General features: G+C 44.4%; 2 protein-coding genes across 18 annotated transcripts in view; one reads left to right on the top strand and one right to left on the bottom strand.

Moving 5' to 3' along the window:
- LOC135579150 (TOG array regulator of axonemal microtubules protein 2-like) overlaps positions 1 to 9,610 on the top strand; it is a 31,064-nt gene extending 21,454 nt beyond the window's left edge. For 10 of the 13 annotated variants that reach the window (XM_065058725.1, XM_065058723.1, XM_065058721.1 and 7 more), the window contains one exon: positions 29 to 1,124. In XM_065058725.1, the coding sequence (XP_064914797.1) occupies positions 29 to 499 (471 nt within the window). In that variant the 3' untranslated portion in view covers positions 500 to 1,124. Of the gene's footprint in view, positions 1 to 28; positions 1,125 to 2,075 lie in introns of those variants that run through there. The other 3 variants (XM_065058727.1, XM_065058728.1, XM_065058732.1) reach the window with 3 other exon arrangements.
- A 9,570-nt stretch (positions 9,611 to 19,180) lies between these two features.
- Positions 19,181 to 23,811, bottom strand: part of LOC110356706 (TOG array regulator of axonemal microtubules protein 2-like) — a 29,090-nt gene continuing 24,459 nt past the window's right edge. For 4 of the 5 annotated variants that reach the window (XM_065058708.1, XM_065058710.1, XM_065058707.1 and 1 more), the window contains exons 14-15: positions 21,893 to 21,979; positions 19,181 to 19,704 (exon numbers count right to left, since the gene is read on the bottom strand). In XM_065058708.1, the coding sequence (XP_064914780.1) occupies positions 19,460 to 19,704; positions 21,893 to 21,979 (332 nt within the window). In that variant the 3' untranslated portion in view covers positions 19,181 to 19,459. The remainder of the gene's footprint in view (positions 19,705 to 21,892; positions 21,980 to 23,811) is intronic. The other variant, XM_065058709.1, reaches the window with a different exon arrangement.

Raw genomic sequence — 23,811 nt, 5'->3', positions numbered from 1 at the left:
TGCCATGATTTATTTCCATTGCAACTAGATCCGCGTTGTCTTGTGCAAGTCACCTCAGGAGAAAATAGACCAACAGCAAATGAGAGCCATGGGCTACCAGCTTTTGCAGGAGTATATTATGGGAGACAGTGTCAAAGGCCTTGCTGAAGTCCAGATAGACCACATCCACAGCTTTCCCCTCATCCACCAGGTGAGTCACCTGATCATAAAAGGAGATCAGATTGGTCAGACAGGACCTGCCCCTCCTAAACCCATGCTGGCTGGGTCTGATCCCTTGTCCATCCTGAAGGTGCTGTGTGATTCCATTCAGGATGATCTGCTCCATAACCCTGCCAGGCACCGAGGTCAGGCTGACAGGCGTGTAGTTGCCAGGGTCAGCTCTGCAGCCCTTTTTGTGGACTGGGGTAACATTGGCCAATTTCCAATCATATGGGACCTCCCCAGTGAGCCAGGACTGTTGGAAGATGATGGAGAGTGGCTTAGCAAGTTCTTCTGCTAGCTCCCTCATCACCCTAGGATGGATCCTATCTGGTCCCATAGACTTGTGAGGATCCAGATGGCTCAGTAAATCACCAACTATTTCCTCCTGGAATACAAGGGGCCTATTTGGCTTCCTATCTCTGTCAACCACCTCCAGAGATGAGTTGTCCTGAGGGCCAACTGTCTTACTGGTAAAAACTGAGGCAAAGTAGGTATTAAGTGCCTCAGCTTTCTCCTCATCTTTGTTAACTATATTTCCCTCAAAGTCCAACAGAGAATGGAGGTTTTCCTTGGCCCTCCTTTTGTTATTAACATATTTGAAGAAGGACTTTTTATTATCCCTGAGAGAATTGGCCAAATTAACTTCAAATTGCACTTTTGTTTCCCTGATTTTTTTCTGCATGATCTAGCTATTTCCATAAATTCTTCATAAGTAGCCAGCCCTTTTTTCCACAGTCAGTAAAGTCTCTTTTTGTTTCTGATTTCATTCAGAATCTCCCTGTTTAGCCAAGCCGGTTGTCTTCCCCGCCGGCTAGCCTTTCGGCACACTGGTATAGCCTGTTCCTGTGCACTCAAAACCTCCTGCTTGAAGCATGTCCAACCCTCCTGGGCCCCCTTGTTTTTAAGCATTGTTTCCCAGGGTATGCTCTGAACTAGACTTCTGAATAGGCAAAAATCTGCCCTCCGGAAGTCCAGCGTAGAGGTTTTGTTAATGGTTCTCCCTGCATCTCTGAATATTGAAATCTCTATTATTTCATGGTCGCTATGCCCCAGGCGGCCTCCAACCACTACATCTCCCACCAGCCCTTCTCTGTTTGTAAACAGTAGGTCCAGCGGGGTCTGCCCCTGGTAGGCTCATTTCCTGGCTGATGAAGGAAATTGTCCTCTATACACTCTAGGAAGTCACCCACAAGAACAAGGGCCGTCGATTTTGAGACATCTGCCAGCTGCTTGTAGAATAGTTAATCTCCTTCATCGTCCTGGTTGGGCGGTCTGTAACAGACACCCACGAGGATGTCAGCCTTGTTGGACTTCCCCCTGATTCTGGTCCACAGGCACTCAACCTTGTCACTGCTGACCTCAAGTTTAACAGAGTCGAGTGACTCTCTAACATATAAAGCCACCCCTCCACCTCTCCTACCCTGCCTATCTTTTCTGAAGAGCTTGTAGCCACACATAGCAGCACTCCAGTCATATGAGTCATCCCACCATGTTTCTGTGATGGCAACTATGTCATAGCTTTCCTGCTGCACGATGGCTTCCAGCTCCTCTTGTTTGTTGCCCATACTGCGTGCATTAGTGTACATGCGCTTCAAGTGGGCTGCTGATTCCACTCTTAATTCGGGCTTTCCATCCTTAGGCTGATCTTTGGAGAGCCCAGTTTCAATCCCTTCCCCCTTCAAACCTAGTTTAAAGCCCTCCTGATCAGCCCTGCCAACTTATGGGCTATAGTCCTCTATATGTCTCCATGAAGAGCTACAGAGTACGTGGTCTCACTTTACACCGTGTCCTTAGTGTGCAAGAATTTACCTGTTTGCTTTCTTAGCAATTCGTCCTTTTGCAATAATATGTTGTGCTCTCTGTTCTGCATACAGTTGTACAAGGCAATGCAGTCCAGTGTCATTGACTGAGCTGGGAAGAAAACGAAGGTCTGTGTCTGGCTTGGCTGTTGACCTGCTCCATGATCCTGAGCAAGGCTTTTGATCTTAATTTCCTCAGCCTTGAAGAACATTAGGACCTTGTTGAAGAATATGTGGTGTTGTAGCACCCAAATTATAAACATTTGGCTGCAAAGTCTGTTGGAAATGTTTGAGTGCTCACATGTAGTTTTGAAATGACACCCTAGTGAGACCCTAGATAGGAGTTATTTCCTTTCACAGAAATCATAGTCAGGAGGTGCTATAAACCACTCCTTTGTATCTGCTAAGTCTGCCTGAGTTTTTGGTTGGCCAGCTAGCAATGTCATTGGGGATTTTCACACCACTTCCACGAGTTCCAACCTCACTGTCTGTTGACTGTTTTGAGGGCTTAGATTCCCTACATAGATCCCCCAAGTTGAATGATATCCTAATCTTGTGTCAGTTCTTGCCTTCAAGTCAAATTATGAAGCCAAAATAGTGGGCATTTTTTAAAACATTGACCTGAATAATTAATCCAAAATCATATCAAATCCCAGCTGGAGACGAAAGAGTAGCAAACGTGAAAGCCAACAAGAAGGTACTCCAGTAGTACAAGGAAGTTCAGTGGAAGTATTTGTCCACTGGTAAAAGGAAAAGGCAAAAGTGATGGATTTTGTTTTAACCTGAGTACAAAGCCTGGTCCGAGACCTATGTGCGTGTGAGTGCAGCTTGGAAATGAGAAGTGAGGCCAACATCAGAGAAGCAACAAGTCAGGGACGGCCTTACAGAAGGTGCATGTATTCAAATCCATAGAGCTGGATGGACCCAAGCGTCCTGAAAAAGCAGGCTGATGTGCTTGTGGGGCTGTCTATGATGTCTATGACAACTTACGGTAATTGGAAAGGAGGCCAGCAAATTCACAATGACTGAAAATAACAAGTGTTATGGCAGATTTTTGGAAAGGCAAGAAAGTGGAGGACCTGGGGAACTCATCAACCCCATTCCTGTCTGCAGAAAGGGCACGGTGCACATCATCTTAGAATCTGTTGGACTAGATGACTTCCAACCAACATTTTTATGATTCTCTTGTCTGCAAATGGAACCCTGATCTCTGATTTTTGTCTCTTCATTTCAGCTAAAGCTCTGTTTTTTTTTATCCCCAGCTGTGTGTTCCTAAATGTTATACACTCATGATGAGCCTCAAATTGATGCTGTTTGGAGTAAAAATACCTGTGAACTTTCAGAAAAGTTGGATCAGGTCTGAAGCTACACATTGCAGATTAGGTGGTTTGTATTTCAACTTCATTATCCTTAGTAAACCAGTATTCAAAAGGGATTTTCTTTATTTCTGTGAGATCATTGAGTCTGAGTTTGTCCAGTATCTTGGAAGAGAATAAATGCAGCAAATTTAATATCTTGCAGGGGTCAGAAAAGACTGATCTCTTTTCACTTTATGATGCTGTAACAATTATTTATTGTATTACAGCACTGCTGGGTTTTATCTCTTTCCCAAGCATTGCGTAGCAACTGTGTGCTGGAGGCAGATCACAGAACTAGTGAGATCAGTAGACTGACACATCTTATGTTCAGGTGATATGCAACTAGGAAACATACTGCATTAAGAATATTAAGATTTATTTTGCCTATTACATGTTACAGTTTCATATCGTTAAATGTTTCAATCTATACTTAAATGCTAGTGGCTGTGAAATCACAGTATCACAGTATGATTGGGATTGGAAGGGATCTCAAAAGGTCATCTAATCCAATCCCCCTGCTGGAGCAGGAACGCCCAGGTGAGGTCGCACAGGAACATGTCCAGGTGGGTTTTGAATGTCTCCAGAGAAGGAGACGCCACAACCTCCCTGGGCAGCCTGTTCCAGTGTCTGTCACCCTTACTGAGAAGAAGTTTTTTCTCAAATTGAAGTGGAACCTCTTGTGTTCCAGCTTGATCCCATTACCCCTTGTCCTATCATTGTTTGCCACCGAGAAGAGCCTGGGTCCATCCTCATGGCACTCACCCTTTATATATGTATAAACATTAATAAGGTCCCCCCCTTAGTCTTCTCTTCTCCAAACTAAAGAGACCCAGCTCCCTCAGCCTTTCTTCATAAGGGAGCTGCTCCACTCCCTTAATCATCTTTGTTGCCCTGCGCTGGACTCTCTCCAGCAGTTCCCTGTCCTTCTGGAAATGAGGGGCCCAGAACTGGACACAATATTTCAGATGTGGTCTCACCAGGGCGGAGTAGAGGGGAAGGAGGACCTCTCTCGATCTACTAACCACCCGCCTTGTAATAGACCCCGGGATGCCATTGGCCTTTCTGGCCACAAGGGCACAGTGCTGGCTCATGGTCATCCTGCTGTCCACCAGGACCCCCAGGTCCCTTTCCCCTACACTGCTCTCTAGTCTGTAGTTTCCCAACCTATACTGGAACCTGGGGTTGTTCCTGCCCAGATGCAGGACTCTAAACTTTCCCTTGTTAAATTTCATCAGGTTATTCCCCGCCCAACTCTCCAGCCTGTCCAGGTCCCGCTGGATGGCAGCACAGCCTTCTGGCGTGTCAGCCACTCCTCCCAGCTTAGTGTTATCAGCAAACTTGCTGATAGTACACTCTATTCCCTCGTCTAAATCGTTAATGAATATATTGAATAATATTGGCCCCAGTACTGACCCCTGAGGCACTCCACTAGATACTGGCCACAGCTGTGAGCGCCACATCCCCATGCACAGATGCCGACCCCTGCTCTTGCAGCAGATGCCATAAGAGACAAACCACCATACCCTGGTCTGTCTTTCTCCTTCAAGTTCATTAAGCATACAAGGCTTCCTCTGCCTTGCCATTCATTCAGCTGACAGAGGGAAATTTCAAAACATGTCCCCAAACCAGATGTTGCACTCCTAAACCTCCTCGTTCTGGCCATGTTTGCATCTGGTCTCAAGTTCACAAGGTATTCCCAACCAGCTGTCAGTCTCCTTTCCTTCATTCCTTCCCTTGCTCTACCTCTCCTCTATGAATATGACAATGCCTATTTTTTTGTCTGTGTGGGGGTTTTGTCTGTTACTAGCAGCTCCAAGCACTAGTCACAGGAGGGAGGAGAGGCAGAGGCAAACCTGCAATAGCGTCACTCTTTTACAGGTAAAACATTTTGAAAATCAGCTCTACCATGCTCCCAAACTCAAGGATAGAGTCCTCCAGTTTTTCCATGCCCAATTAAAACATCAATTTGCTGAGAAGCAGATTGTTACAGAGAGGAGCTTGTACAAGCAACATGTTTCTCATTAGGCAGCTGAGCGCCCTCTGCCACCCCCTCCATTTTAGAAGAAACACCAAAAAAAGGGGGTGACTTCTATCTCACTTGCTAGCTGGTGTTGCCAGGCATTAAATGTCAGTGCTATACGCAGATTTGCATGTCTCCTGCACACTCGCTGCTCCCCTAGAAGGCAAAAAGCACTTCTTTCCCAAGATTGTCTCCAGCCCATCCTGTTCTCTAAGGAGTATCAGGACTTAAGACAGCATTAGCCCTAACTAAGGCGGGAGCTATAGCTTTTGTGTCTAGTCTTAGGGTACTTGATGAGAGTTTCAGTGCTCAAGCCAGTACAACTGGTTCCCACACGGACAGCCAGTAGATGGACAGACTGAGCTGACTTTGCTGGTTTCTAAGCTTGGTTGTTTGACAGCAATCAGCAGCTATTGGCATCTTATCAAGGCATAACATGTACAATCGCTCTGCTCACAGAAATCTTGCTGATCTGTAATAGGATTTCTGTGTGTGCAGTTAAACAAAATAATATTTTATTACGATTGCTAATCTCCCAAGAGGTAGAACAAAGATAAAAGATTAAATGCCTTTAAGATATTGTTCAAGGAGGGTGTGAGGATGGATTGTGTTGACTGAATCAGGCCCAAAGCAAGTAGCCCAAGTGAGACCTTCTGCAACTGGGTGATATTTGAGTCTGGATTATTTTCATGACTGGTCACATATCAGAAATCTCTTCCTCAGTTCAAATAATTGAACTCCTAGCAGTCAGAATAGGAACACAACAGCTTGTCTGCAGTTGAAAGCTAATTCAGTTTAGCAGTTTATATACTTAAAACACAATGATTCCCAGAGCTTAAACCAGTTTAATTAGTTACAGCAACACAGGGCACATTTCAGCATGAAGGCCCAGGGCATGAGACATTCATGACCAGCTCCACTGCTATAATCAATTTTGATTCATAAAGTCCCTGTGACCCTAAAGATTGCCAGTGTGACTTCAGGAACACTGTTTACACTTTCCATGTCTCAGTTCTCCTGACTGCAGTGTGATGGATTTATACCACCAGAGCACACATCCCACAGTCATGCTGGCATACTCAGAAATCACTGTAACCTCACTCAACAGACGTGTAACACAGGTAAGACCTTTCCTCCAGCAGGGTGTGGAACAAGACTTTTTGTGCAAATCTGTGTCTATCTGTAAGTAAGCCCAGATTCATACTGATCCCCGGTCCAACATATGAAATGTTTGCTTCCCGATAGACATTTGGGAGGGAACAGTATAGTGCATACACACAGGAGATAGGGAATTACATGGTATCGTGCAGCATCTGTGCTTTGAGGGTTAATGTGGTCTAATCAGTGCTGGTTTAAAAAGTCACAATTCATTAGCCTCTTAACTTAAGCATCTTTCCTTCTGCAGCTTGGAGGAGAGCCCTAGAAAAGCAGGCGACTCTTGGAACAGCCCTGGCGTCCCCGAAATCAAAGAGTCCAACAGATTCGCGTCCCACCCCGAGCTCTACATCGTGGGCCAGGGGCTGCAGAGGGACTGACAGCAGAAGCACCTGCAAAGAATCAAGGCCAGAGGCCCCAGGGGGCCTTAACCAAACCTCCAAAGCCTGGCTCCGTTGTTTTTTTAGGAAACAATATGACGACATCACATTGAAAAACCCAGACTGGTCCCAACAATCTAGTGAAATATCAGTAGAGGGGTAGCCAGCTGCTTCTCCTTTGGATTGCATTTCGTGGTGCAACTCAAAGATTTACACTGAGCAAAAGAAATACTTCACAGTTGGTCAAGTATTGAAGCAAATTGAAGCAAATTGATTTGATAAAGACAGTACCCATAGACAAGTCCTTTGTTTCACTGTTTGGCTAAAGGAGTTCAAAAACTTTCAGAAATTGTCAATATTTGACATTTTATTTATTCAGGAGGCATCAAAGTTTCAGTTATGTAAAAAGTGGCTGTTGTGACATTTCCAGGGGGGAGGTAAAATCCTGAACCAATTGATTTTGTTGCAAAAACATCAATGGCTTCAGCAAAGCCACATCTTTACACTGGTATTTATCAACATGCAGAAAGAGAATAAGGTCAATACAAGTTAAAACAAAATAACCTCTTTTAAAGGAGTAAAATTAGGGACCTTATTCCCTCAAAAAGGCTTTGATCTTCTAAATCACCCTTGATCATCATATAATCTCATCACCCCTAGTTTCCAGGGTACAAGGCTTAATCCTGATTAGAGTAGTTTTGTAATAGCCCAATCAAACAACATTATGAATCCTGAGGCACCTGAGGACGTGTATTTTTTCTTTTTTTTTTTTAAGAGAAGAGAATGCTAGCATAGAGAACCCTGCTCTCCCTGAAACAGGTTTATATTCTTTCTGATTTATGCCGTTTGAGGGGATTTATTGTCACTTCAGTGAAGAGTCTAGACAGATGTTTGTTAATAAAAACACAAGTTCTTTACAGTCAATTAATCCCAGGCTTTTACAGTGGAACACAGTTTCAGAATTTACTGGATCTTGCTCACCTCATTTATCATCACAATTAAGATGCAAATTTGAATTAATGTAATTTTAATTGTTTTAATTTGATGTGTTTTTATATGCAACTTCAGTACAGAATGAGATCCAGGAAAAAAAAAAAAGCCATTTGTGGTCCTATTTTGATAGGAATAGTTTAAATTTTTCTTATGGTTTTCATGATAGTGGCATCTGGGCACTCCGCCTTCACACAGGATTTTTAACCTTTCCTGCCACCTTCATGGTGGGAAAACTGAGACTCGTATTGTGCTGTACAAGGGACCCCTTTGGATACTGAACTCCTGAGGTTTTAGTCTGGTGCCTTAGTCACAATCCTTCTTCAATTGTTTCAGTGCCATCTTCTGACACAGACACAAAGAAACTTAATTGTCATATTTAAGGTAAGGTATAGAACAGAAAGAAGCAACTCCCGGTGAACAGATGCTTTGGATTGTCAGGGCTTTGTGAGCTTGAGGTGGCAAGGCAGCCTTACCCACAGTGTACAGGCAGGAGATGCCAACAGATCCACCTTGCAGTCACACAGGCAGATGCACCGTCCCCTGTTGAACTGGGAAATCACTGCGGGTACCGCAAAGATCAACAGCAGGGCAAACTGCAGGCTGGCCTTCCCCCTCTTCAGAAGTGTAGCTCTCTCCCAGATACACAGAGATACAAATACATTTGCATGCACTTTGAGTGTGTCTGTTCTGCTGGCAGGAACCACCCAGAATAGACCCAAACCAGGAACATGACAGCAGAAAGCCAGCGCTTTGCATGCCTAAATGTAGCTCTGAAGATGAAAATGCGACAGAGTGGGCGGACAACTTCTGCTCAGCTGCTACAATCATTTTATCTCTTTATAGTTTCATGCTGAAATGTCCCAGCACCCATGATGGGTGATGAGAGAAAGTATTCATTTATATACCCGAAGCACCAAAATCTGTGGTACAAGAGCTACAGCAGCACATGGAGCAACACTTCAATTCAGCAATCAGGCTGGAAACCTCCTCTCACATGTGCCAGCTAGACATGGAGTCAGCCAAAGCATCTTCCCCCAAGACCCAGGCTCCCCTGAAAACCTGGCACACGAGCTCTCGTCCTACCGCAGCATCTCTCCCAGCTTTGACTAAGCCCGTGGTCGTCAGGAGGCTCATTGCAAACACAACCCCACCTGAACGCTGCAGCTGCTGAAGGGTTCGGATGCTGCTCTAAGGACGCTGCAGAAAACGGAGCATTATATTCAAGAAACAGAGCTTCTCCAGGAGTGATCTACAAGTTTATAATATGAATTTATGACTACATACAGGTAACAGATTCTCTTCAGTACAGTTAATGTACAGGACTATTGCAAATAAAGTGTTTACCTTCAATTTGTATCGCAAGCATGAGATTAAGTAACTATAGTATGCAGGAAATGATAGTTTGGGTGGCCACTTTAAAAAAAAATGTTTATACAGTTTTTTTGGGCAATACTTTCATTTTTCATTAATGCAATTTTTCTGGAATACAATTGTTTTATAAGACCATACTCAAATTTAAGATATATTTTTTACTGATGTAAATAAATCAAAGTTTTTATATGCAAGGTATGAATTGAGCTCTCTTACATTCTGTATGCAAACGGCGTAAATCTTACCCCAATGTTATACCACTGATTTCTTCCTTAGTGCACTAACTAGTGCCCTGTGCTATAAAAAGTCTATTTGCTTCCTCCTCACCACAGTGCAAGCCTGTTTTATGTTTTACTTGTACATCAATTAATTTAGGTTGCATTTCCACTACACAAATGTGCCTTTTTTAGGCTACAAGATCCAGCCTGTACACTGCACACTGACAGAGCAGAGCGGAGGTCAGCTATGCTTCCACCCTTCCCCTGCCCTGATTTAAGCTTGAGCTACCTGGCAATTTTGTACTCTGTTTAGCAGAGTTCCTACATACAACCATGGCTACTTGGAGCAGCGGGTAGTGGTTTTGTCCTAAGGATTAAAAGCAGAGTGCACCTGCTGCAGTGGAGTCTCATTGCAGAGGGGCTGGGCACAGAGTGAAGCAGTATCAGTTTTCCAGCCAGGGCTTCATTGCTGCAAGAACAGTGGCCAACAGCTCTGTGTGGCACTTTATCTGCAGACCTTTAACGAGCTGGCAGCTGCCCTTGCTTCCAGTGACGCTGCTCACATCTCAGACCTTGCAGGGACTTGTCATTCTATACCCTCGGCATCTGAAGACCACAAGAACACGAAAGCCCTACACATACTCCAGTTACTTCTTACACAAGAACTACTCCGGATATTAGCAATCTGGTTGACAGCACCACGCAGGATATCAATAAAACCAGTGTGTTACAGTGTTTGCGCTGCCACACCTCTGAACACCCAAAGCATTTCATAATCATTTATGAAGTTTCGTCATTAAGAGGAATATTCTGAGAAGTTGTTCCCTTTGCTCTGTGTAGGAGGGAAAGAAATCACAGCACAGAGGTAAAGTAACCTGTTCTTACTGTCATGTCTCATCAGTAAGGAGCTGCCAACATCTCCTGAAGAGAAATCCTTATAGATTAGCAGATCATCAATCCATCCACAGCAGATACACTCAGTGCCATCATGACTGCAGTGCGTATAGATGCATGTTGCAGGTACGAGCTTCAAACTCAGTTTTTGATCTTCCTGGGCGAGATCCTGCAGGTTTCGTAATGCTTGCAGTATTGATTAGGGACTCATTTCCATGTTGTCCTCAGACAAAGGTGAAGATTAATATAAACTCACTGCTGTATATTGGATCAACTGAAAGTTTGGAGCAAAGATCTCAAGTTTGCATTTCTTGCCCATTTTGGATGAATAATGAAAATGTAAATGTCAAAAAAGATGTGCAGATACAGACAGTAGGCACTCAGCAGGACAAGGTGGTCAAGACCCAGGACCACGTTGTCCCTCTGATCTCATTTCGGTTCATCTCACATCTGCCTGCCCTGCACATACCCTGTTCCACCCCTGCAAGCACAAAACTATCTGCAGCCTTCACCATCCCTGACTGCTCTCCACTTTACTGACATACTGAATTTCGAAATCTGGCCGCTTACCTCTCCTCATCCTTTCTTTAGTAACAGTCCACTCCGTGACTGCATTAAGTAACCCTGTGAGGATTTCTGGAGTTAGACTGAATAGAGTACACCCTTTATCAAGGTTCTTTTAAAGGAGAAAGGGGTGGATAAGGCTGTCTTACTCCATATGAATCCCTCTTGCTTTAATAAAGTTTTCCTTGAGGCATAGATGAATTGATTATATAGCAAATAGGAAGAAACTGAAAGCTTTCCGTGTTATAGGCTGCCCTTTATTTACTATTACTACTACTGAACCACTGGGTCTTCAGCATGTGAATGAATGAAAGCTGAGGCCCAGGGCTGCCAACACAGCAATGTCCTTCCCCAGGGCAGTGACTGTAAAGCTGGGAACAAAACTTTCCAGGCATTCCAGCAGACACAGAAAGATATATAGCAAGGCTGACACGGTGCTACTGCTACAACCTAAACCAACAAATTCACTGGCTGCTTGGCTTTTGAGTGTGACTCTAAGAAGTCAACCCAATGGGGCAATTTGCACCTTGCAGCCATCCTGCCTCTTGAACCCAGTATCAGTCTAAGTCAATATCAGACTACATTCAAACTCTAAACTAAACCTGTCAGTATAATACTTTTTTTTTCTTTTTTTTAGTGTTTTTAATGTTTTCCTCCACTTTGAAGTTTTGTGTCTTTTCTTGTAAATAAAGTTACCATGGACATTCAGGGCACAAGGCAATGCATCTCTCTGGACTTTTTCAATACTGATGTTTTTTAAACAATAACCTGATATCCAATGCAGATCCTTTCATCTTTATATTTCAGAGAAAACACATGCATATACATACATGCGTTAATTATCCTAAGAGACCTGGCATACCAGTAGGTTTCCATAGCACACTTTTTCATGTGGATAAGCCAGGCAATGGGGAGCATGAGGGCTGCCCGGCTGGCACTCAGTGCTCTGCAGACAGACACAGGGCTCCTGGTAAGCAGTTACCTAATTCCAAATCTTAGACAAATTTCATATCGATCCACATATCACATTAACAACTCCAAGGTGCAAAATAAAGAAATAATCTAGAAAGCACCATGGACAGTTAAAATAAAATTACGATACCACATTCTTCATGTTGAAAAACTCAGGACTTCAGAACTACTTATCCTACCAATAGCCAAGAGAGGGAGAAAGCGTGCACTGCACCTCTGAGCTCTGCCAGCCCAGGCGAGGCAACAACTTCCCCGTCCAGCCCCGCAGATTTCCCTTGGCAGCCAAAGAGCTGGAAAAAGCTTTTCCACAGGGAAAACACTGCTGGAATCACACAATGAGCGCAGCAGGCGTTTAGATGCCCAGTGTATTCCCAACACAACGGCTCAGCAGCCTGTCTGCTCCCGCCACACAGTGAAGCTTGTTGTAACTGCTGCAGAGGCTGTTTACAAACCAGCAAAAATAGAAAGGCACTTCACAGAATCACAGAATCACAGAATGTTAGGAACTGGAAGGGACCTCAAAAGATCATCCAGTCCAATCCCCCTGCCAGAGCAGGAACACCCAGATGAGGTTACACAGGAAGGTGTCCAGGCGGATTAGAATGTCTCCAGAGAAGAGACTCCACAACCCCCCTGGGCAGCCTGTTCCAGTGCTCTGGCACCCTCATCATGAAGAAGTTTCTTTTCATATTTAAGTGGAACCTCCTGTGTTCCAGTTTGTACTCATTGCCCCTTTTCTTATCATTAGTTGTCACCGAGAAGAGCCTGGCTCTATCCTCCTGACACTCACCCTTTACATGTTCATAAACATTAATGAGGTCACCCCTCAGTCTCCTCCAAGCTAAAGAGCCCCAGTTCCCTCAGCCTTTCCTCATAAGGGAGATGCTCCACTCCATCATCTTTGCTGCCCTGTGCTGGACTCTCTCCAGCAGTTCCCTGTCCTTCTTGAACTGAGGGGCCCAGAACTGGACACAATATTCCAGGTGTGGTCTCACCAGGGCGGAGTAGAGGGGAAGGAGAACCTCTTTCGACCTACTGACCACTCTCTTCTAATACACCCCAGGATGCCATTGGCCTTCCTGGCCACAAGGGCACAGTGCTGGCTCATGGTCATCCTGCTGTCCACCAGGACCCCCAGGTCCCTTTCCCCTATGCTGCTCTCTAATAGGTCATTCCCCAACTTATACTGGAACCTGGGGTTGTTCCTACCCGGATGCAAGACTCTACACTTTCCCTTGTTCTTCTTTAAATAAACAGTGTACTAGTAACTTTAGGAGTCCTTCGATAGGTTTGATTTAGACTCCTTGCAGTGTAAAGGAGACTAGAACTTGTGTGAGCTTCTCTGTTCTTCAGATGATGCTTCCCAGGAGACTGACATGCTCCAGAAGTTGAAGGCAACAGCGCTGGGACTGACCATCTCCCATTTGGGGATGGCAGGCCAGTCCTGCAAAGAGGTAAGCGGAAAGCTAGCACAGGGCCCAATGGATCCAGTTATCTTGAGGTTTCCATCTCAATTTTTTTTTCCTCCTAAATTTACATAAAACTGAGCCAAGACCTGAGTTATATCTAAATTTAATTTTGTAAGCCAAGCAATTAGCAGTACTCTGAAGCACCATCAGGAGGACCATGCATCATCCACATTTGTTTATTACCATGTTTGAAGACTAAGAAATGTTTCTGATGTGAGAGAGCAGTGATGCCCTTCCAACAGCAAGTTTCGCTGTCTTTACTACAGTGTTTTAAAAAGATCTGAGAAAATATTAGAGCAGAGAGGGGGGTAATCAGGCAGTCTGTTTCCCTGATTTTGTCTCCAAGGAAAACCAAAAAGACACATTCACTTTACTGGTAATGGCAACCCTGTAAGCTCACGGACCATTCTTCCCTCCATCATGCTACCCTGCCTGGGCTTTTCTAGGCCAGGATTAGATGATAGCTAAGCAAACACACACAGCCACATAAAATAGATTTTTTCCTCCAGAAATCCTGATTCATACCTCACATATGCATTTTCTTTTGTAACATCAGAAACTGGCAACCATGCAGAATATGCTGACAGAATGTTATGGTTTGCACTGGGCTGTGAAATGTTTTTTCCTAAGGCACAGGAATAATGGCAGCTACACGTTAAAATGCAAGTTTAGCAGATTCAAATGATTGTGAAACAAAACTGTTAGGCAATTTCTTAAAAGGCAGCAATGTCAATGATCACACAGTTCATCAACAGTCAGAGCCAAACCTAGAAGTGCTTGTTCCAGCCACACAAGAATTCATTACGCTGGGAAGCACTGGCCCATGGCAACAAGTTGTCACATAGCTCTGGGCTGAACGGCACCCAGGCTGGAGTATAAATAGATCTGTGAAACCCTTCTCACCTGTTGTTGGCCTTATGGTCGGCTCATCCTCTACAAACAAGTTACAAACAACACTACGTGACTGCCGTTCTGCGTAAATGTACATATATCTGCCTTCTGAAAAGCGGGGCATCTTTTCCCAATGAAATAAGTTTCCTCTTCTTACCTATAAAATTGTAATTGAAAGAAGCTATAAGCCAGAAATTACTTGGATTGCAAATGTGCAAAGCTTTGGGATTTGTGCCAAGTTTTCTTCAGGTCTGTTGTGAGTAGAGGATATATCTAGTTAGCAAACTTTATTCTATATAGGACCTTTTGGGTACATCGTCTCCCAAACGTGTAAATAAATGGTGCCATTGTAATGCCAAATACTGAAAAGTAGCAGCAGATGACACAAAGAAGCCATGGCAAAAGACAAAGAGGAGGAGAGGGCCAGTAAGGGAAGGATACAGTGGGACAGATTTATGCACTGTTGGAAATGCACTATGGAAGGTTTTAGGCCAACTTTTACTGGGACAGGAGCAATCTGTAATTTAAAAAAAAAAGAAACTATAGCTTCCTACAGGCATGAAACGTGAACTACTGTCACCCCTGGGCAGGACCAAAAGAGGGGCACGCTGTTACCATCGCCTTCAAACAGAGCATCAATGGCAGGATCACAGGGAGGTGCAGCCTGCAGGGCCACCCACCAGCACCACTGGGCTGCGTTAGCTGGAGGGTGGCCGTTCCCTCGGGAAACAGGAGCGTGTTTTGTTTTCACTGGGGGATACTGAAAATAAAAAGCTGCCAGAATAATACAGCAATCAAAGCAATAGAGATCCCCGTACTGGCACAATTACGCACATGTGAAAGTCATCTTATTAGACTAGCCAACTTCCCTTCTTGAAATAACACATACTACTACTTGTATGTTTGCGCTGGCAGAAATGCGTCAACACTGAGCAGTTTTGTAGTCTGATCTATTATATACACTGACAGCATGCACAGAGGAGGACTATTGTGAAAAGGAAGTGTCTCTACGTATAGATGTGTGCGTACAGATGTGCATGCATCTGCAGAGGAAGCCCCAGCAGCAGCAGTTGAATCAGAGGGAATGTGACGTTTCAGGCTGTGCCTGAGAGCCGGGGCACAGCTGCAGTGCCGGCCGCAGGGCACCCACGTCCCTTCCAGGAGCCAGCAGCAGGGAGGGACAGACCTACGCATCCTGCAGCCTTCACCCCGGTCTCCAAAGGGGGCCGAGGTTGTACTTTCTGCTCTCAAATGCAGCAGAGGTGAAACATGCTAAGCCACCATGAGAACAGCACAGCCTTTATTCATCCAGGGCACAGCTATTAGCACAGAGCATGGCTTTTACAGCTCCTTTACCACTGCCAACTGCATTCAAAGCTGTTGGGGGGCTTTTAAGGAAACACAGGGGCAGTTTGTTGGCCAGAGTTACTGTTTTTTTCAGCTAAAGATATCAAGGCAGAGTGGAGGCTTAATGGTTCAGGTCAACTCTAATTTTAACTAGAGTGGTTTTCTCACCTCTGTGTGTATCAAAGGCGGTATCACAGTATCAGGATTCAGTGGCAGCTGTCAGAGATTTGGTAGCAACGCAACCACTTTTACTCCCATCGTCACTATTTAACAAGGATTAAAATAGCCACCTCAGTGCAAATCCCCTTCCTCTGCTTGAGAGAGGGATTGCAGCACCTGGTTCCCAAGCTCACCTTTAACCTTGGCAAGAGCAAACTCTACCAGAATCACCTTATTCTGATCCATAACCCAGCTGCACCTCTGCAAAAGCAGCTCCATTCAGGTGCATTCTTTAATTCTTTGCTCCACCTCTCACAGCAGCACCATGAGGCAGGATCAACATTATTTACAACAGGAGCCTTCAGCCTCTGCACCATGCTTTGGGTCCAACTTTCCTACCTTGTCCTCCCAGCTTGCCATTCATTTTTCCATACCCTTCCCAAAGTCTTCTTGGCACTGCCAAGTCCATGCACGTACGTTCTGCTGCAGGGGTTTGTGGTTGCGCTTCCACAGGCAGATTGAGGGTCCAGCTAACCCATTTGCATGGCACAGGCACTGCGAAGAGAGGTAAGTCATGCCATCAGGTGTGTGCTTTGGCTCTCGGTGAGAAGAAAGTGCCCATTTGAGGAAAAGATGAATTTTGCAGACTGGATTCAGTGTACATAGCACCAGTCTGTCTGCTCATGCAGCTTCAGAGTTCTAATGCCCCCCTGCACAGGGAGATGGCAAAACACCACTCCCTACTCTGCAGGGGAATGTAAACTTTCTTCACTCCTTCATGGTAGACACCATGTTTACCTTTTCCCCCTGCCTTCCCTTATGACAACAACTTCACCAAGCAGGAAGAACCATCTGTGACAGCCAGGGTCTGTCCTGGGCCCCTGGAAGGATGTAGGGTAAGAGTAAGCCAATGTACAAAGTTATCATTCATTTATCTTCCTACACTAACTTCTGTGGTTTAGCAACTGCACTGCGCATTAAATGAAATAATTAAATGAATTGCAGCTTGCAGTCTCCTCTCTGGTGAGACTTCCATAATAAAATTATAATAAAAATAAGTTTGAAAAGTTAAATATTTAAATTCTTATCAGTGCTGGAAGAAGGTCCAACACTGCTTTGCCTTTTGTTTGTGCCATCCAAAAACCTTAGTAGCTTCTTAATGGCTTCTGAGATGTGCCCCTGTGCAAACCTGTGGCAGGAGAGCTCATCTGAGCTGAATTAACCTTCACCCATTAAACCCTCTGCTTGTCACCAGACATTGTCAGCTAAATTTGATCTCACTGTTGTAGGACTGCTCCTCTTACAGGGAGACTGCCTCAGCTGGGGAGTTAAAACAATGAAACACCTAGACAGAATAGGTACTGGCAGGCAATGCTTTATTCTCACCAACTGTGGGGAGCAGTATGCGTGAAAGCACCACTCAAGGCCAACAGAGTTAAGAAACCAGTTACATGGGTTACATTTCAAACCGACTTTGCAAGTGCTACAACTAAATGCATGAAAACACGCTCTAGAGGCCTCATATCATGAGCACAAAAGCTTTTTTCCCCCCAAGTGCAGAAGGTTCCCCCCACGTTCCCAAGGGCCCAAGCATAGCCAAAGAGAAAGTACAACTAAAGGACCCAGCAAAAGCAGCCTGTGCAGGGAGCACTGATGGGGCTCCAGAGGGAGAGATCTGCAGAGGAGGAGAACAGCAAGAATCACGTTTGAGGTAGAGGAAGCAAAACCAGGAGGCCCCCTAGAAATGCCAACTGCTTAATTAAAAAGAAAAGGCAGAAAAGCAGCCTGTTGAAATAGATCTCGGGCAGTAGCAAACTGCAGGTGCTTAATGAAGTGCCATAGTTCCAGATCTGCAATTTAAACAACAAGGAGCAATGGGTACCAGCTGGAACACAAGAGGTTCCACTTATATATGAGATCTGCAAGGTCTGTGGCTTCCACTGCAGGATCTGCAGAAACACTGGTGCTTCAGAGCCAGGTCCCTGGCCTAGATCGCATGGCAAGACTTCATAGAGATGAGTTCCTGAGTGCTCCCTGCCACCAAGAGTTGGGAGTTCAAAAACAAAACAGCAGCACAAAACATTTTGGAAGAGTCTACTAAATAGTTTTGCCACTTTAATACTGTACTAAAACGATTCCTTAAGAGGTGGCACAGTGCAACCATTTTATCTGGCAAGTTAGAGTCCTGCATAGCTTTAGACATACCGAACAATGCAGCACATAAACATAAGACCGTAAAACTCCTGGAATGGTCAGATCTCCCTGGAGTATTCTTTGACCTCCCAGCTTCCTACAAGGTCCTTGTACCTGTCAAGAACCTATCAAGGCGCTTTTAACCTTCTTTTCCTGTTTTTTCTTCTCCCCAAAACTTCTTCTTTCTTTCAAAACCCTGACAGTATATGGAAGATCATATGAACGTAGATCAGGCTGCTTTGTTTTCATGTCTGACTACACAGATGCACCAGCATCTGCTGCTTTCAGCCCTTCCCCTCTTCTCTCATCACTCCTCCCCCTTGTGCTTCCAAATCTGTATATGGTGAAGGACTGGCACATCCCCTCCTCACTCTTTCCTGAATCTCAGGTTCAGAAGAGCTTCACTGGTCTGCATAGAAGGCAAATCCTTCACGTCTCAAAAGACGGAAAGACGTTTAGAAAATCTATATAGTTTAAAAAAAATACGCCTTGTCCCACAATGCCTGCCCACAGCTTACCTCTGCCCAGCTCCTGTAGGATACCCTCAGCCCACTCACTGCCCACCCAGCACCCCATGTGCAAGGCGTCACAGCCCCCTGCCCCAAGCCGCTCTCCTGCCCCTCCCCAGGGGTGCCCCAGGGTGCTGGGTGGCAGTCGGATGGCACCCGTCACCTCGCCACATCAGTCCATTGCATGTGGCGCACAGGGGACCACAGGCAGGACGCATCCCCTGAATCGGGAAGAAAATTTCAGTGCAGCTGGTGAGGTTCCTGCTGTCATGGGACTGGGGCTGTGAGCCTGACCTGGACATCTCAGGCCATTGCACCAGCAGCTGCCAGAGACTTGTGAAGGGGCTGCCTGGCAGCTCGGCCCCCACTGCGTACACTGGCACATACAGTGAGCTGCACATCCTCCCATAACCACACCGCGTACCTTCTGGGCAGGCAGGTCCTGGCTTCTCATTCTATGCTTCCCAAATCAAACCATCTGTTCCTGTAGCGCTAATGCCTCCAAAGCCCATCTCTTACTTTGTAAGTAAAAATATATGTATGTGCACATCTCTTACTTTCTATGTATAGAAATATATTATTTTCCTTTTTACAGTTCAAATTGCATTTACACACAGGTTTTATTTTTTTGGTATCCATGCAAACTTCTTAGGGAACACGAGGTCAAGATATAAAACTTTAGGAAAATACTTTTAAAAAATATTTTTTATTTTAAAATAACTTTAAATTTTTTTAAATATTTTTAATTTTTTTTAAGTTTTTAAAAAATATTTTATTTTTTAAGGGTTTTTTTGTTTTTTTTTAAACCTGCATCAAAATATACTAAGTAAATCTGTAACTATAAACTCTATTGGGTAAATCCTCTTCTTCAAGCACACAGAATAAAACAATTGCCACCACCACATCCACCTTTGCCTCCAGCTGTCCCGCTCACTCCACACCCCTGCGTCTGTTTCCTGGAGCACATCAAGCCTTCACAAGGTTCAAGAGGTCCCAGAGGCTTCTTGTCACATGCTGAGGCTGGCTGGTGGCGTGCTCCTTCAGGCCGGGGCCCATCACTTCGTCAAGGCTCATTGCAAGCTTGGTGAGCACAGCCCTGACACCGCCGCTTCGGACAGGCAGGGCCTTGTTTCCCAAAAAGAACCAGAGCGCAGGCAGGACATAGCGGTGGACGGTTTGAGGTTTCCGGGGATAAACAGTGGCCACAAGCACTGCCAGGTGAGAGAGACAAATAGATTAACAGCCGTAATGTAAACAAGTACGTTCCTTGTACCTACAAGTACCTACAAGTTTTGGCTCTTGGAAGGCTTTTCCGGCTAATATCAGCAAGCACAAAGGGCCCAATGATCCAGAAACAGGCAACAGTGGCTGATCATCCACTGAACAGCATAACCAACCTCTGAGGACCTTCATCTCTCCAAATCAGAGGCTTCGTATCCGTGATAGACGTATCAAAGTGAATCATACACCTTTTGTAAATAATTTCACTATCTGCTTCTGCATTACAAATGCCAAAAATGTCAAATCGCTGTTTATTTCCATTAAGAATTTGTGTAAACCAGCTGCTGAAGATTTTGAAATACAGCTCAGAGAGGTAATTGAAAGATTTCTAACAAAAGGATGATTACTTTTTTTGTGACCTTTGACGAGAAATGACAGAAGTCCCGTGTGGCTGTTCCTTTTGCTCAGCGGCACACAGCAAACGGCAGTATGACCCCACACTTCAAAACTTCAGCCCACGAAAGACGTGTGCTGCCTGACAGTTCTCTTAAAAACATCAGTGACTGACTGAGGTCTGTGACAGAAGGGTCCCATCTGAGGTTTTTTCCCCTCATACTTAGTGGCTTCTAATGAACAGCTGTTTCACACTTCAGGATGTCTTAGGTAATTACTCAAACCCCATTGCCATGGCATTTGAGCATCTCACGAGTTTAATGGCAATTGCCCTCACAACATTCCCTAAAATAGGGGAACTGAGAAAAATCTCACACAGGGGCCAGATAATGAACACATTCTGCACATTGTCTCTGAAGTCTCATTTTCTGAACTGAGCTCCATTAAATACAAACAAAAATTTACTACCAATAGGCTCCTTGCATGGCAGATTTTGCTGAGAGATCAAAATCTGAAATGGTCTGAAGAGAGCTTTGTTATCTTCTGTTCAGTAGAAAGGATATGCAGTAACTAGTTATTATTCTGTAGTGGAAGGACTTTCATTTCCTCTATGCTGTTAATCTAGCATCAGTCATCAACATTTAAACAGCTCCTGACAGTACCTAAAACCAACTCTGGTAAGCAGGAAAAGGGTACCTATTTTAAAATAGGAGTTAATTTATGTTTAAATGCTATTAAACGCAGTGGTCACTATGGAGCTTCAGAACAGAAAGAGCTGTCTGTTCCCACTGAATCCCAGAGAGAACATCTGCGCTCTTTAAAGTAGTTCCAATTTATGTTCAAATGCTGTATTTGAAAAAGAGATTAAAATAACTGTAAAAGTAAATTTGGGGTTTACAGAGATTTACTCTATTCAAATCATCTTTAAAGGCCCTTTTATATTTGTTATGGCTAAACATGCCCTTTTGAGATTCATAACGAAGAAGCAAAGTGTATTAAACCTTGGATTAAAAGATGATGGCATAATTAGAAGTGGATTTAGTCCTAATTAAAGCCGGGCTATAAATACTCTAGTATATATTGAGATTATAATTTTTTCCATTCCTTGGCTATTGCTGGACAGAGCAAGCTGCTATTATAAATCAATTATCAGCTGTACTTCCAGTGTGTTGCACACTGCTGACACAGTAGACTGTTTGTACATCCTGAAATGAGTCCATATGATACCTGCAATACAGGCAGGGAGCCTCAGTGGGTTGGGCTGAACTGCCTCCTTCTGCCCCCAAATCCTGCCTTGCACAAAGTCCTTGCCTGTAATATGTGACCCCCCAGGCTCTGTTTCCAACAGGACAACAAGAATCCTATGACAACAAAACAAACTGATCCTCACAAATACCAGTTGCCACAATTTTTTTTCTAAAGGGTGGTGGTTCGCTGTAGAACAGGGACCTCTTACAGACCTGCATGACCTTTACTGTACTGTCCTTCAAAGAGAGGAGTCAGCCAGGGTATTTTTAGGCCTCCTCTTTCCTGGAGGCGGGTCCTGAGATGCCTCAGTGAGAGCTCAGCGCTGGAGCCCAAGCGCTGTTCTCCTCTCACACACTGCAAGCCTCTGCAGAGGCCAGGCAAACCCCTGCCAAATACACCAAGTATTTTGCAGGAGGAACAAGCTCAGGACCTTCTGGTGTTTGATAAGCGACTGCACTGTCTATTCTGAGGCATTCCCTTTAAATATTCCCTCTGAAGGCTTGACAAGAAGCGGAGATTAGCTGAAGAAGGCAATACCTGAGAGACATTCTATGACATCCAGCAGAGCTTTGCCGCTGAGGTAATGCACTCGGCTGGCCAAGATTTGCAGCAGCAATGTGTTATCTGAAAGAGAAACCTTTATTTCTGCTCACTCTTCTGAGGTTATAAGAAACAAAATAGTTAAAAAGGGAAGGAGGGGAAAAGGCAGAGGTAACTGCATTTTGTAAAATGAAGGAAATTTATGCCAGTTTCTGAGTCCTTTACTTCTTTCCTTCAGATTACTTGGGAGGATTTTAAATTCAAAAAGAAAAGTTCTCATTTCGCATTTGTAAATCCAAAGTTAACTGCTGTACAAGGAGCTGTGTTAAAACGTCCACATCAGGGCCCTCAAAATTTAAATCACATGTAAGCAATGAAAATGTTTTGCATCCTAGAGCTTTGCAGAAGTGACCTCCTCCCTTGTCTAAGGAAAAGGGTGAGAAGGCTCAAAAGTCCACGTATCCATTCACACTTTAAGGACAAGCTGGTATTAAATCTTCAAGCTACCTGTTAGGATCTATGGACAACACTCCAAGTTACTCTTACAAGAGATAATTGCTGCTCATTGCCAACACCATCTGCTCTCGGGTGCTCTCGTAACATCTCTGGAATCGGATCTTGGTAGAGAGACTGAAAAACAACCTGATTTCCCGAAACTTGACTGCCATATATATTTTAACGTCTCCTGTGCTGCCTGTTGTGGATTTGAGGTCTTGTTTTAATTAATAAACTGCTGCCTGGATTGGTCTGCAAGCCTCCAGTCTCACTGCTTTGATAAGCCAAGCAAAGCTTTTCTTGGAGGCAGAGTGTATGTGGGATGCACTACGATACCTCGCAGTGTCACCAGGAGTGGCACCAATAGATAGAGTAGGCAACCTGCTTCTTTGTGAACCACTATAGAGTCAAATCCCAAAGTGGTTTTAAGTAGTACTGTGCTATTAAGTGCTCCGTTTTGCATGTTTTATGTTGGTTTTTTGTATGTCATTTGGGGTTTTTTTGTTTCACATCAAGTGATCAAACAGTTTTCTAACCAGCTTGCACTTTTGCATGGATCATTAAAGGTGGCAGATGAGGAAGTCTCACCTAAAGCTCAGAATCTGAGGCATGTCAACACAGAGCCTCGGTGCAATATCTGGGCTCTTAGCTATTAAACTCACAGGAGCAATGGGGCAAAAGATTGTGCTCTCTTACTCTTTGCTAGGAGCAGTGAACAATCCTTTAGCGTTCTGGGGTGTTTTTGCCACTTTACAGCATATGGTATGGTTTTGCTCATGCATTTTTCCAGTAGAGCCTTCCTTCCCCCAGTAAAGCCCTAGGGTCTTGAATTTTGAAATATCTGTGATTCAGTTACCTGTTTGAACTTTTACAAATGTTCACAAAAATGAGCAGAACAAAAAAATATATCCCACCTTGTTTGCTTGAGAACCTGTCTCTGGGTAAAGCCAGTGTGGTAAGAGACAGATGCACCTTGCTCCTGTTCTGGCATCTGCCAGCGTGGAAAATTTAGTGACCACTCAGAATTGGTGAGAGGGGAATGACGGAAAGCTTCACACAAAACCCTAAAGGGATCTATTTGCCACATCCTCTGTTAGCAGGATTCTGCAACTTTTCCCAAACCTTCTCCTACGCACCACAAAAAAATGGGTAAGGGCCAAGAGCAGTAAAGGTCTCACCCTTCTCTCCCACTTCATGATCAGGAACAACCCAATACTTGGAATACAGAAAGGCAGCAGGTCAGCAGATTCACTGAGTTTGCAAAGCAGCTGATGTGGACAAGTTGTTAATTCCACTTTAACACCTGCCTCTTCAACACTAAATTTTTCAGGCATGTTCACCCAGTGCTGCATTTTCACAGCTGACATAAATCTGTGTGGCAAGGGAATTTACAGCAGACCTTGGCTATGTAGTTATTGGCT

Source organism: Columba livia, chromosome 3 (genome assembly GCF_036013475.1).
Source record: "Columba livia isolate bColLiv1 breed racing homer chromosome 3, bColLiv1.pat.W.v2, whole genome shotgun sequence".
In the NCBI taxonomy this organism is placed as follows: domain Eukaryota; kingdom Metazoa; phylum Chordata; class Aves; order Columbiformes; family Columbidae; genus Columba; species Columba livia.
This window is presented reverse-complemented; position numbering and strand designations above follow the sequence as displayed.